The sequence below is a fragment of the Lactuca sativa genome, chromosome 6 (assembly GCF_002870075.4).
Source record: "Lactuca sativa cultivar Salinas chromosome 6, Lsat_Salinas_v11, whole genome shotgun sequence".
NCBI classification, from domain to species: domain Eukaryota; kingdom Viridiplantae; phylum Streptophyta; class Magnoliopsida; order Asterales; family Asteraceae; genus Lactuca; species Lactuca sativa.
This window is the reverse complement of record NC_056628.2, coordinates 108211350-108223353: the sequence shown is the minus strand read 5'-3', so window position 1 is coordinate 108223353 and position 12004 is coordinate 108211350. Positions and strand designations below refer to the sequence as shown.

The window sequence follows — 12004 nt, the reverse complement described above, 5'->3', positions numbered from 1 at the left end:
ACTTAACAGCCCCAAGCCAGCCCCCATTCACCCTTAGAGCCCAGTATCCCTCGTTCTAAGCTGTTCCTTGAGAGTTTGAGGCTATTGTGTGTGTTTTTGAAGGTTTGGAAGGAGGAAGGAAGTAGATCCAGAAGAAGGGAAGCCATCCGGGCATTATTGTGTTCTTCCAGCAGTTCCTTTGAGGTATAACCCGTTTTCCCCATGATTCTATGCTTAATACTTCATTTGGGTCTTTCTTGGTCAAATCCCCAAGCTTGTATGTGCATTATATGTCGTGATAAGATGTTTGGCCTCTGGATCTAGGCAAGATTGAGCTCCAGGAGCTCAGATCTGTTAGCTTTATGGCCCCATGTTGCTTGTTAGCCCTAGATCTACCCTTTTGAGACATTTTGAGCCCTAAAATCCATATTGGTGAATATCCACACGTAAAGTTGGAAACTTTACGTGTGATTCGTGTCCTAGAAGTCCAGATCTATGAATGGCATGGACTGGAATCAAGCAAATCTTCGTATTTAGTGGGTGCATGGCAACGACTCGGCGAGTCTGTTCGCGAGTCTCCGAGTTTGTCCCCTTTTCGTAGTGTCGAGTGAGCAGTGAGTCACGTGGTGTGACTCAGTGGGTCGGAAGCTTAACTCATCTATGGAGGTACTCGGCGAGTCAATGCCCTGACTCGGCAAGTTCAAGGCAATCTCCTTAGATCAAGAACAGACTCGGCGAGTTGTTCATACAACTCGGCGAGTCGCAGCATAAGTGTTCTTCGGATGAAGATGGACTCAATGAGTTGTTCATACAACTCGGCGAGTCTTAGCATAAGTGTTCATCGGATGAAGATGAACTCGACGAGTTGTTCATACAACTCGGTGAGTAGGATGAAGGACTTGAATATTGGTTAATAAGGTGAAGCCGTCGAGTCGTCACCTAACTCGACGGGTAGGATCGGGATTCAGGGCAGTCGTTTGGGTAGGGACTCGGCGAGTTGGAAAGCCAACTCGACGAGTCGGGTCAACTGAAAGTTGACTCTGACTTTGGCTTAGGGCATGGTCAGGGGTAAAATGGTCATTTTACCCAAAGGTCAGTGAACAGTGTTTGATTGAGTATGTTGTGGGAATTGCAGCCGGAGGATTTCCAGAGCAGCAACAGCAATAGGCAGGCAGTTCCCGATCAGATCAGCAGCTACTTCGAGGTGAGTTACCTTCCAGTAGCGGTGGGTCTAAGGCCACAACGCCGACCTACCAGTAGGAGACGTATGATAGATGATTGTCTTTGTGATATCATCTAGGTTTACTAGTACCTGATATGTTATATGCTAGCATGATATGTTGTATGTGATAGTAGTCGAGTTCGGTTGTTAGGACCGAAGGGTAGTCAGACACCCCAGATACGTCTGACAGTACATGATGATATGGTTGCATGCTGGCTTGTTATGTTATATGCGATAGAGGTAGTATGAGGGGACCAGTCCCTATGGTCGGTTGTTAGGACCGACGGGTAGTCAGCACCCCAGAATGGCTTGACATGGGTAGTCAGCACCCCAGAATGGCTTGACACGGGTAGGACGACACCCCAGAACGGCCGTACCGGGTAGTCAGGCACCCCAGAATAGCCTGGTATTATATATGTTACGTGTTTGTATGGTATGTGGTACGATGGGGGAACTCACTAAGCTTTGTGCTTACAGTTTTCAGTTTTGGTTTCAGGTACCTCCTCAGCTAGGGGAAAGGAACCGGCGTGGTAGCAGCATGTCACACACACACACTCCGGTTTCTGCATTTACGAGCTTCACTGGGATTTGTACTCTGATATTTTGATTGAATGTATGAATTGGCTTTTAGACATGGTTCACTTTGTGTTATGATTTGATCAGACAATGTTTTTAGTTATCAATATTTGCTAAAGTAATGTTTTTAAAACAAAATTTTTGGTCGTGAAATTTGGGTCGTTACACCTCTCTCCTAAATTCAAGTTTAAGGGTCCAAAATCTCAATTTTAAGGCTTCTAATCACCAACGTACCTTCCCTAACTTGTTGTACAGCCTCGTTAGCCTTCAAATCCGAACTTAAGCTTTGATTTTGGACCTCAAACATGATTTTACAGCCAAGGAGCATGCTTGGGCCGTAAACTCATAATAAGAGGGTTTTTATGCCTTTAAACCCCTCCTAAACAATTTTGGGACTTAGATATGGCTTAATGGCTTAATGGACTGGACTTAGAATGCCTTTAACATGGATTTTGAAGAGTAAACATGAGTTTACTCCGAAGAACATGCTTGGGCCGTAAACTCATATATATGGGGTTTTTATTTCCATACACCCTTCCAAAACACTAATAAGGCTTAGATATGAATTTTAGAATATTGGTTTTAGCCTTAGAACACTTTAAACATAACTTTTGAGGGACAAATGAGAGTTTACGGCCAAGGCTCATGCTTGGGCCGTAAACTCCATAACATGGGGAGTAAACTCAATGTAAAGTGTTAAAATGCCACTTTAACACACCTAAAGCCTTGGGATAAATTCTAGAAGTGTTTACAAACAAGTATTGGACCTTAAAACATATTATTTTCCCCATCTAAGGACTTCACGGCCATGAGGGTGTTCATGGGCCGTAAACTCCAAAATCTAGGCCAAAAGTCCCTTAAAATCCATACAAGGCTAGGAAAAATCATTAGAATCACATGTGATTGAGTAAAGGACCAAAACATTAAAGATATGATGTGAGGGGGGAGTTTACGACTGTAAACTCCATGTTTACATCCGTAAACTCCAATAAATAGTCCTTAATTATATTTAATCCATTCCAAGGCCCTAGAATTGATCCTAGCAAATTTCCCCAAGTAGAATAAGGCCATTTTGCACCATAAAACACCCCACCATGAGTTTACGGCCGTAAACTCATGGGGAGGGGGTCATTAGGGCCGAAATCTCCTCTATTAGTTTACTCTTGAAGAGTAAACTCCATATCCAAGCCTTATGTGACTTCAAACGCCACCCGGGTCCTTCCAAACACTTGTAAGGGAGTGTTTTCGCAACTAGAAGTGTTTGTCTCTACCAAATAAATAATCTAAGTCCTAATTAGATACAAATGTGTATCTTTGTATTATACTTAGGAACCTCGTGCGTTTGCAAGCCCCGAACCAACGTTTAGCATCCGAAATCGTCACGTTTCTCGTCCGGTGAGTTCATACCCCTATGCTTTTTCCGTGTTTTTCAATGTTTTCAGGGGGGAATACAAGCAAACTATAACTATTTTCGAATACATTGATATGTTTCAAATAATATCTGGCAAACTTATAAATACTTTTACCCCCTTATGTATTATGTTGAGCATAAGGGATGATTTATCAACTACAACTAAATGAATTTTAGTTAAGGAAATAACCAAACTAATCAAATTATTTTGGGAATGATTTGGGGTTCTTTAGTTCTTGTTTTATCACGTACTGATATGTATATAAAGTTATTAGATAAACTATGTCCAATTCAGTTTATCTCTGTATCATTTGAATGTATTGCCAGATAGTTTCATTGTACGTATCTGTATTCACTGTATTATGTTTCATAATCGTTTGTATGTTTGATATCGTATGAGAACCCTATGAATAGTTTAGTACTAGTTTGTGAGTTCGTCACTACCCTTTATGGATGATCAGTAAATCCTCCCCGGAAGTGTAACCAGAGTCTCCTGGAGGGAGAGCGAGGAATTTGTGAATAGATCTATTCGGGACTGACAATCCCACACATTAACTGCTAGCTACAGTTAGGCAGGCACGCCTGGGGTGACAAATTCTGGATATCGTCCGACGTCTAACAAGCGTCAAGGAGGTCTCGTTGTCGTATCAACATGGTTACCCGACTCACAATACGCATTAATATAAGTTTATTCACGGATTTGGTTTTGGATTTGATTTTATATCAATCTTCTATCTTTAGATCTTATATCTAGTACGGGACGGTAAATCCATGATTTTTAGTCTATGGGGTTCATATCTATTTCAGGATGTTATTCCTATGGTTAGAATCTATATCTAGTTTGGGATAGTGATCCCATGGTTTTATCAAACTATCTTATATCTATTTCGGGATAGTAATCCCATGGTTTTATCAAACTATTTTGTATCTAGTCCGGGATAGTAGTCCCATGGTTTTCAGTCTATATTTTTAAGTATATCAAACTATCTTGTATCTAGTCCGGGATGATAGTCCCATGGTATTAAATCTATATATATATATATATATATATATATATATATATATATATATATATATATATATATATATATATATAATACGGGATGTTAATCCCAAGGTTTTCAAACTACTTTCCATCTACAGTTCACGTATAATCAAAGTATTTTATACCTAATTTGGGATAGTAATCCCATGATTCTCAATATATAGTTTTGTGTATTAAACTATACTCTGTGATATTCAATCAGTCTTACATTTAGGAAAATATGGGATTTTCCTAGGGTATCGTATAACTCGTAATTGAACTGTAATGAAAGATAACTAAACTGTTTTACATAAGAAAATATGGGATTTTCTTGGATAACAAACCTTTTCGGAAAACTAAAGGAAACTGGTACATTTTCAGAAAACAAACATCTTATGAACTCACCAGCTTTATGCTGATTTTCAAACCGCTTGTATTCTCAGGTCCACGTTAGACAGGTACCCGACGATATCTTTTGGTGAAGACGGAGTGCTCAGAAGACTCGTCTCAACTTTTGTTCATATGATATATGTATAACACTTGTACAATTTACTTTTGAAACAAATGTAAACTTTCAAATATATGTAATGTAATGGTTGTTTACTGTGATTACTATGTACATTGGATTTGATACTCAATGTGGAGTCAACCCCGGAAATGTTTCCGCCTTTGGTTTTCGGGGTGTGATAGCATTGATGAGCATTGTTTAATTCTTTGAGTTCCACAATAGAAGTATTCTTTGCAATTTAGCAAAGCTTTGATGAGCATTGTTTAATTCTTTTTATTTTTTTGAAAGAGCCAAAGTTGAGCAAACTTTATTAAAAAGAATACAAAATCAAACAAAAACAAAACAGTCAACAAAATACAAATATAACCAACCTATCTATAACCAACTACCTAGCCACTTTTTAATAACTAAACTTAACCACCCATAAACCCCAAAATCCTTATTATCCTTAAAGCTAGCCCAAAGACTTATTGAGAGTGGGAAAAAAGGTAACTTCACCCCCTTGCACCACCAAAAACCCCATAGATCCTTAATACCAAAGCAAAGGGTAAGACCCTTAAAAAAAACCCACAGTCCGAAGGCCAAGCTTTAAGGAAAAACCCAACAAATCCACAATACTCTCTAAACAAATAACAAAATATAACCAACAAAAAAACCCAATTATAACAACCATAATTGCAACTACAAAAAAAAACCCCATCAACCTCTCAATCCCGAATCTTTTGTCACTTCTTCTCTCATCAATCCTCCTTCTAACTCTTTTACTTCTTTTATTCTCTTCAAATAGAAAGAGCATCCTCTTAGTCTTCAACAAAATAGACTCCATCTGAATGTAAATATAATCCAACTCCTTCCTTTGCAAAAGCTTCTTGCACATCAAACACAAGCCAAACCACAACAAACTAACATCAATCCTCCAAGAAATCAGAACAAGTTTCATACTAGACATGGCATCAATCACATGTCTAGGATTCTCTATTTGGATAATCTCAATAAAGATCATATCCAAACAGAAAATCCCATAGGTACAAGTCACATGATTTGAGAGCAAACTCTCAAACCAGTAACACAATCCGTCAATTCCTTTGTAAAGAAACTTATTCCAAAAATACCCCCACCAGTTCACTGAATAAAGATCACCAAATTTAAAAATCCTCCTATGCCATCCCCAAAACCAATAGTCACTAACCATCAATCTAAAAAACCAGAAAAAGGCATCCATAACTTAGACTTTTTCCATTCCAGAAATACCCCATGCTTTAAAAACTTTATCATTGACCAACTTAGCTTTTTTCCTCAACCCCAACAGCTTTAAATGTATTTCACTTTCAATACAAGCAATCACCCCCTCATACGATTTCCTCCTGTTACTAAAGAGTCTAGAATTTCTCTCCTTCCAAATATAAGCAACACAACTAGCAAAAACACATTTATTAACCAGATTCTCAACAGATTTCCTTTTAAACAAATTGCACAACTTCATAATCAATTCATTCCAATCATCAACAAATAGATTAAGCCCAATCTTATTATAGAAATGCCTCCAAATAAGTTGAGCATAAGCACATTTGAAGAAGAGATGATCGTGGGAATCTGGAGTAATAGCACAAAAAGGACAAAGTAAATTACCAGAAATTTCCCAACCTTTGACACAATCATGGGTCTTCAATCTATTCAAAATAGCCATCCACAAAATAAACGAATTTCGAGGAATGCAATTACTATACCACACAATATCATACCAAGTAACTTTGTCTCCAAAATTATTTATATCACACCACACCTGTTTGCATGAAAATTGTTTACATATCCCTTTCTTATCTCTCCAACTTATGATATCCCTCTGATTAGGCTCAATGCAAAACATAGGAGCATCCTTCAATCCAGGGAATTTATTAACCCACTCAACCGGCCATATACCGGCCATATATAGATATCATTAACTAGAACTTCACTGACCATGGAAGAATCACTAAACCCATTGCTAACCCAATCTCTTCTAGATATAATAGAAAATAATATACCAATTGGGTGCCACCAATCATGCTAAAGAGAAGAATTCATCCCATTTCCAACACACGAAACAACATGGGGTCTAACAATTTTCCTCACCTCAAGGAACCTCTTCCAAGTCCAGCTCATACTCTTCTTCAGCAAAATATCCCAAAAATTCCTATTACCAATGTAATTGGTTTTCACCCACTGAACCCACAGAAGATTTTTGTTATTAATCACATTCCACACATGTTTAGCTAACAAAGCATCATTCCATTTCCTTAAATTCTTCACCCCTAAACCACCATAAACTTTAGGCCTACAAATATCATTCCACTTGACTTAGCTTTCCCTTTGACTATTTCACCATTCGCCCAAAAGAAACTTCTACAAAGCTTCTCAATCTCTTTAATAGTAGCAATGGAAATTTTAAAGATCGAAGCCCAATACACATGAATAGAGGTCAAAACAGAGTTAATGAGCTGCAACCTTCCAGCAAACGATAAAGCCTTGCTTTTCCAATTGAAAACTCTCATCTTAATCTTCTCAATAAGTTGTTTACAATCTCTGTCAAACAATTTAGTAACACACATAGGAATTACCAAATACTTAAAAGGAAATCTCCCAATATCAAAAGGAAGAATGCCCAGGATAATCCTTCTCATATTGGGTTTAACACAACTAAAGAAAATCTGACTTTTTTCCATGCTCACCTTCAACCCTGATACTTTTTTGAACTCATCAAGAGCATCCCTAATTACTCTAGCAGAATTTCCATTCCCATAAGAAAAGACTAATAAATCATCAGCAAAGCATAAATGAGTAATTCTAAGGGGGATAAACTTACTATGAAACTTAAAATTCTGGTAATCTTCAATTTTCTTCAAAAGGATGATATTAAACACCTCCATAACTATAGTAAATAGGTAAGGAGATAGAGGATCACCCTGCCTAAGACCCCTCTTACCTTCAAAATACCCATGATCTTTACCATTAAAATTTGACATGAACCACGGGAAAGAAACACAAGCCATAATCCATTGAGTAATTATTGGATGAAACCCAAACCCCTGAAGAATTCTTTTAAGAAATTTCCAATCCACCGTATCATATGTCTTTTGAATATCAATCTTTATGGTGCACTTGGGAACTCCTCTCTTATTTTTATACACCACCATCAGCTCCCGAGCAAGGAGAATATTATCCAAAATAGATCTCCCTGGGATGAAAGCTGATTGATTTTTGCTCACAATATCACCCAAACTAATTTCTGATTCTGTTCACTATAATCTTACTAATATACTTATACAAAGTGTTACAGCAGGCTATAGGACGGAAATTAGAAACTTTCCTCAGGAACTCCACTTTAGGAACTAGCACAATTCTTGTAGCATTAATCCCCTTCAACAATTTACTAGTCCAAAAAAATTCCCTCACAGCTTTACACACCTCTGGCCCAACAATGTTCCAAGAACTTTTAAAAAATTTGGAGGAGAACCCATCTGGACCAGGGGGACGATTGACATCAATATCAAACATCGCAATTTTGATTTCTTCATCAGTAACCACTCTAATCATATTTGCAGCCACCCTACTATCCAATTTATTATGAAAGAGACCTTCATTAAAACACGAGAATTCAGTAACATCTTCACAACCCAAAAATTTATTGAAATGAGTAACAAATTTATCCTTCATAGCCTTTCCACTAACCCATCTACCATCTTCATCAAGAACCATCAAAATACGATTTCTATTGCCCCTGCTCTTCACAACTCTATGAAAAAACTTTGTATTATTGTCCCCTTCCAATAACCAATTAATCTTAGATCTCTGGAACAAAAGCTTTTCTTCATCATTACATGCAACATTAAAATCAAAAAGAATATTAGCATGCTCCTCCCTAATCTTACAATCAAATGGATTAAGATCAATTTCAGTTTGTTTACTTTCCAACTCCTTTCTTAACTTTTGAATTCTATTCCCATAACCCCTATATTTATTGCAAAGCTCCCTACAATGCTTTTTAAGAATCTTCAACTTTTGACACACTTTGAACATAAAAAAGCTTCAATATCAGAATCCCAAACTTCCTTAACCAAAGGTAAGAATTCCTCCTTCTCAGTGATAAAATTAGCAAATCTAAAAGAAGGTTTCCATCTCAATTTGCCAACAGGAACATTTAAAATAGCAGGACAATGATCCGACACCCTATAAGGTTTAAAAACAACATGAGCTAAAGGATGATCCGAAATAAATTTCAAATTGACCATCACCCTATCTAACTTCTTCAAAAGGCCCTTATTCCCAACAGGAGTTTTATTCCAAGTAAACTGAAACCCAAAGCAATTCAGATCCTCAACTTCAATAAAGTTTATACAGTCAATAAAATCATCAACACCTTTCGGAGATTTAGAACAACCTTCAGAATACTCCGATGGCTTTAAAGCAACATTAAAACCACCTAACATTCCCCATTCTTCCTTCTTAACAACCAAACTATGTTTCTTCAAATTATCCCATAATAACCTTCTCTCAAGATAATTCGAAGCAACATATATAAAAGACAAATAACAGCTATAGTTGGAATCGCAGAATCTAACATCACAATGAATAACTTGTCTAGATTGAGAAATCACCATCACATCAAACAGTCTAGGATTCCATCCAACAATTATTCTAGTTCCAGCCTCACAGCTACTATTATTAGAAACCCAATCCCATTGACCAAAGGTCTTATCACAAACATTCTTAAGATTTAAGACCTTGACATGAGACTCCACCACAACACATATACCAAGGTTATTACTCCTAATAACATCAATAACCTCCTTCTGTTTAACAGCTTTATTCAAACCCCTGACATTCCAAACCCCTATAGATATCATTGGGAAATAATAGTGTTTTTGGCATTTACCACCTCAAATGCTTGAGAAATCCCATCTTTGCTATTACTATTCCCCTGAAACATCATACTATTCATCATTTTATTACTGTCATTCCCTACATTACCCTTCCCAACAAACTTAGAAGGATCCAACTTATTATTCTTTATTCTAACAACATCAGAAGAGGAATCAATACAACCTCTTTCCTGATGAACATCAACTTTTTCCCTCTTAGCATCCTCTTCCATTCCATCCATAACTTCCTCACCAATCATTCCCAGAATTTAAAAACTATTTTTACTACTGCAACCCTCACTAGAAACAACCTTATTTTCTAGACTCTTGTTAACTCCCACTTTTATGATATCATCCTTTATAGCAATCCCCTGCACCTTATCTCCTTTTTCCCCTAAGTAGTAGTCAAAGCCTGACCATTAACAAACTTCTCATATCTTCTATTCTTTTCTAAATTCCAATGGCCCACCCCTTTATTATTCCAATTTCCATTTTGTCCCCTTCCATTACCACCTCTATTCCCATTATTACCTCTGAAATTATTTCCCCTGTTAAAATTGCCATTCTTCCCACTATATCTTTGATTATGCAATTGAGCATGACCATCCTTAGATTTACTAGTACCTTCACCATCTTTATTTCCTGTAACCTTCTTATAAACAACCTCTGTAAATCCTTCATCATTTACCATTTCCTTCCCTTTATTACTCTTATTGTTTCCATTATCCCCATTCTTCACCACTTTCTCTTCATTCAAAGCTGCCAAACAAACTTTATCCATATGACCATAAACCTTGCAGTGATTACATCTAGAAGGAATCCACGCATACTCCACATCAAAACTCTGAATCACAACAGAATTAGAAAAAAATCCCAAGTAGATACCTCAATTTTCCTCATCCACTCCTTATCAGCCGCCATTTCAACAAGAATTCGAGCATAAGCGTTCCTACCCTTGTGTTCCAAACACATCTCCTCAGTAAAAGAATCAAATGCCATAGGCACCCCCAACTTACTTGCTATAATACACAGATTCTCCACTCCATACTTCCGAAGGTAAATCAAAAATTTTGATCCACACCGGAATTTTATCATGACTCTTTTTAGTTAAGGTCAGACTATGTCTCCACCTCTAAAGAAATAATGGCATATTATTGAACATCAGCCATGGACTTCCCTCCAATATAGATAACATCCCTTTCTCACCACTAAATTTAAAAAAGAAAAATCCTTTACTGTTCATGAATATCTCCTCAAGTCCTACATTCTTCCATAGCCTTCTAACGTCTTTCTGAATAACAGGAAATGCCAACTTCTTATCAATCATATACCCATACAAAGTATTTGTATATGGTATACTCGCCTTCTTTAAATTCTCAATCGGAATAATAACAGGTCCTTCTTCTTTACCTTTTCCCCTGGAATAAATTTGACATCAATCTTACCCTTATGCCTATTACCCTTTAACACACCAGCATAAGAGTTCAACAAGTTCCCCTTATCATCACCTTCCATCTTCTTACAACTATTAGCATCACCCAAAATAGAAGGAAGCATATTAATACTGTTAATAACAATACCAAACTTCAGCTTCAATTTATACTCACTGTTCTTCCCATTATTAACCTCTTCTTCCATCACAATTACCTCATCCTCACTAGATTCATCATCACCAGACTCTTCAGAATTATCAACAATATCATTACCATCTTCATTCCCATTAACTTGTCTATTCAATTTTCACATATCAACATCCATTTCCTGATTCAAATAACTATCTAACTCTTTCCTCATAGAAGTTTCTGTTGGATAAGGTGTCTAAGTCCATAACTTATTTGGTATATACTTGACCCGACCCGGCATGGTCCATTTGGGTTGCATCTCACCCGAACTATTTATGGATAATTTTATGAGAGTTATACACATATGTTTATTAATATATTATAAGTTATAATATATTTATATGAAGTTATGTTATTTAATTAGTCTTAGTCTTAAATTAATTATGAATTAATTTAGAGATTAAAAGGAAGACTAATTAGATTATGGGCTATTGGTTTTATATGGTGTGGGCTAACACTCATTTGTTAATGGGCTAGGCTTGTATGGAAGTCCATGGATGATCCATGGAGCTTTTAACCCATGGATCCTTGGAAAGGAAAGGTCATGGGTTATTAGGGTTTCACCCTAACCATGCACATTATATAAGCATGCTTATGGAGCATGAAATGGCGCCTAGTGTAACTAGTGAACTAGTGTGTGTGTGCTTGTGTGTAGCCGAAAATACAAATGTGTATTCTCTCTCAAAGTTTTCCAAGAGTTTGTGGTGTTTTGTGATTCCATTTGAGGCATTCACACTATTGGTGCTTGGCCCTCAAACTCCTTA

General features: G+C 37.0%; 1 protein-coding gene across 1 annotated transcript; it reads right to left on the bottom strand.

Moving 5' to 3' along the window:
* Positions 1-5945: 5945 nt before the first annotated feature.
* On the bottom strand, positions 5946-6647 carry LOC111894956 (uncharacterized). The gene has a single exon (XM_023891042.1). It carries the CDS (start codon positions 6645-6647, stop codon positions 5946-5948), a length of 702 nt encoding a protein of 233 aa, XP_023746810.1.
* Between the last annotated feature and the right edge of the window lie 5357 nt (positions 6648-12004).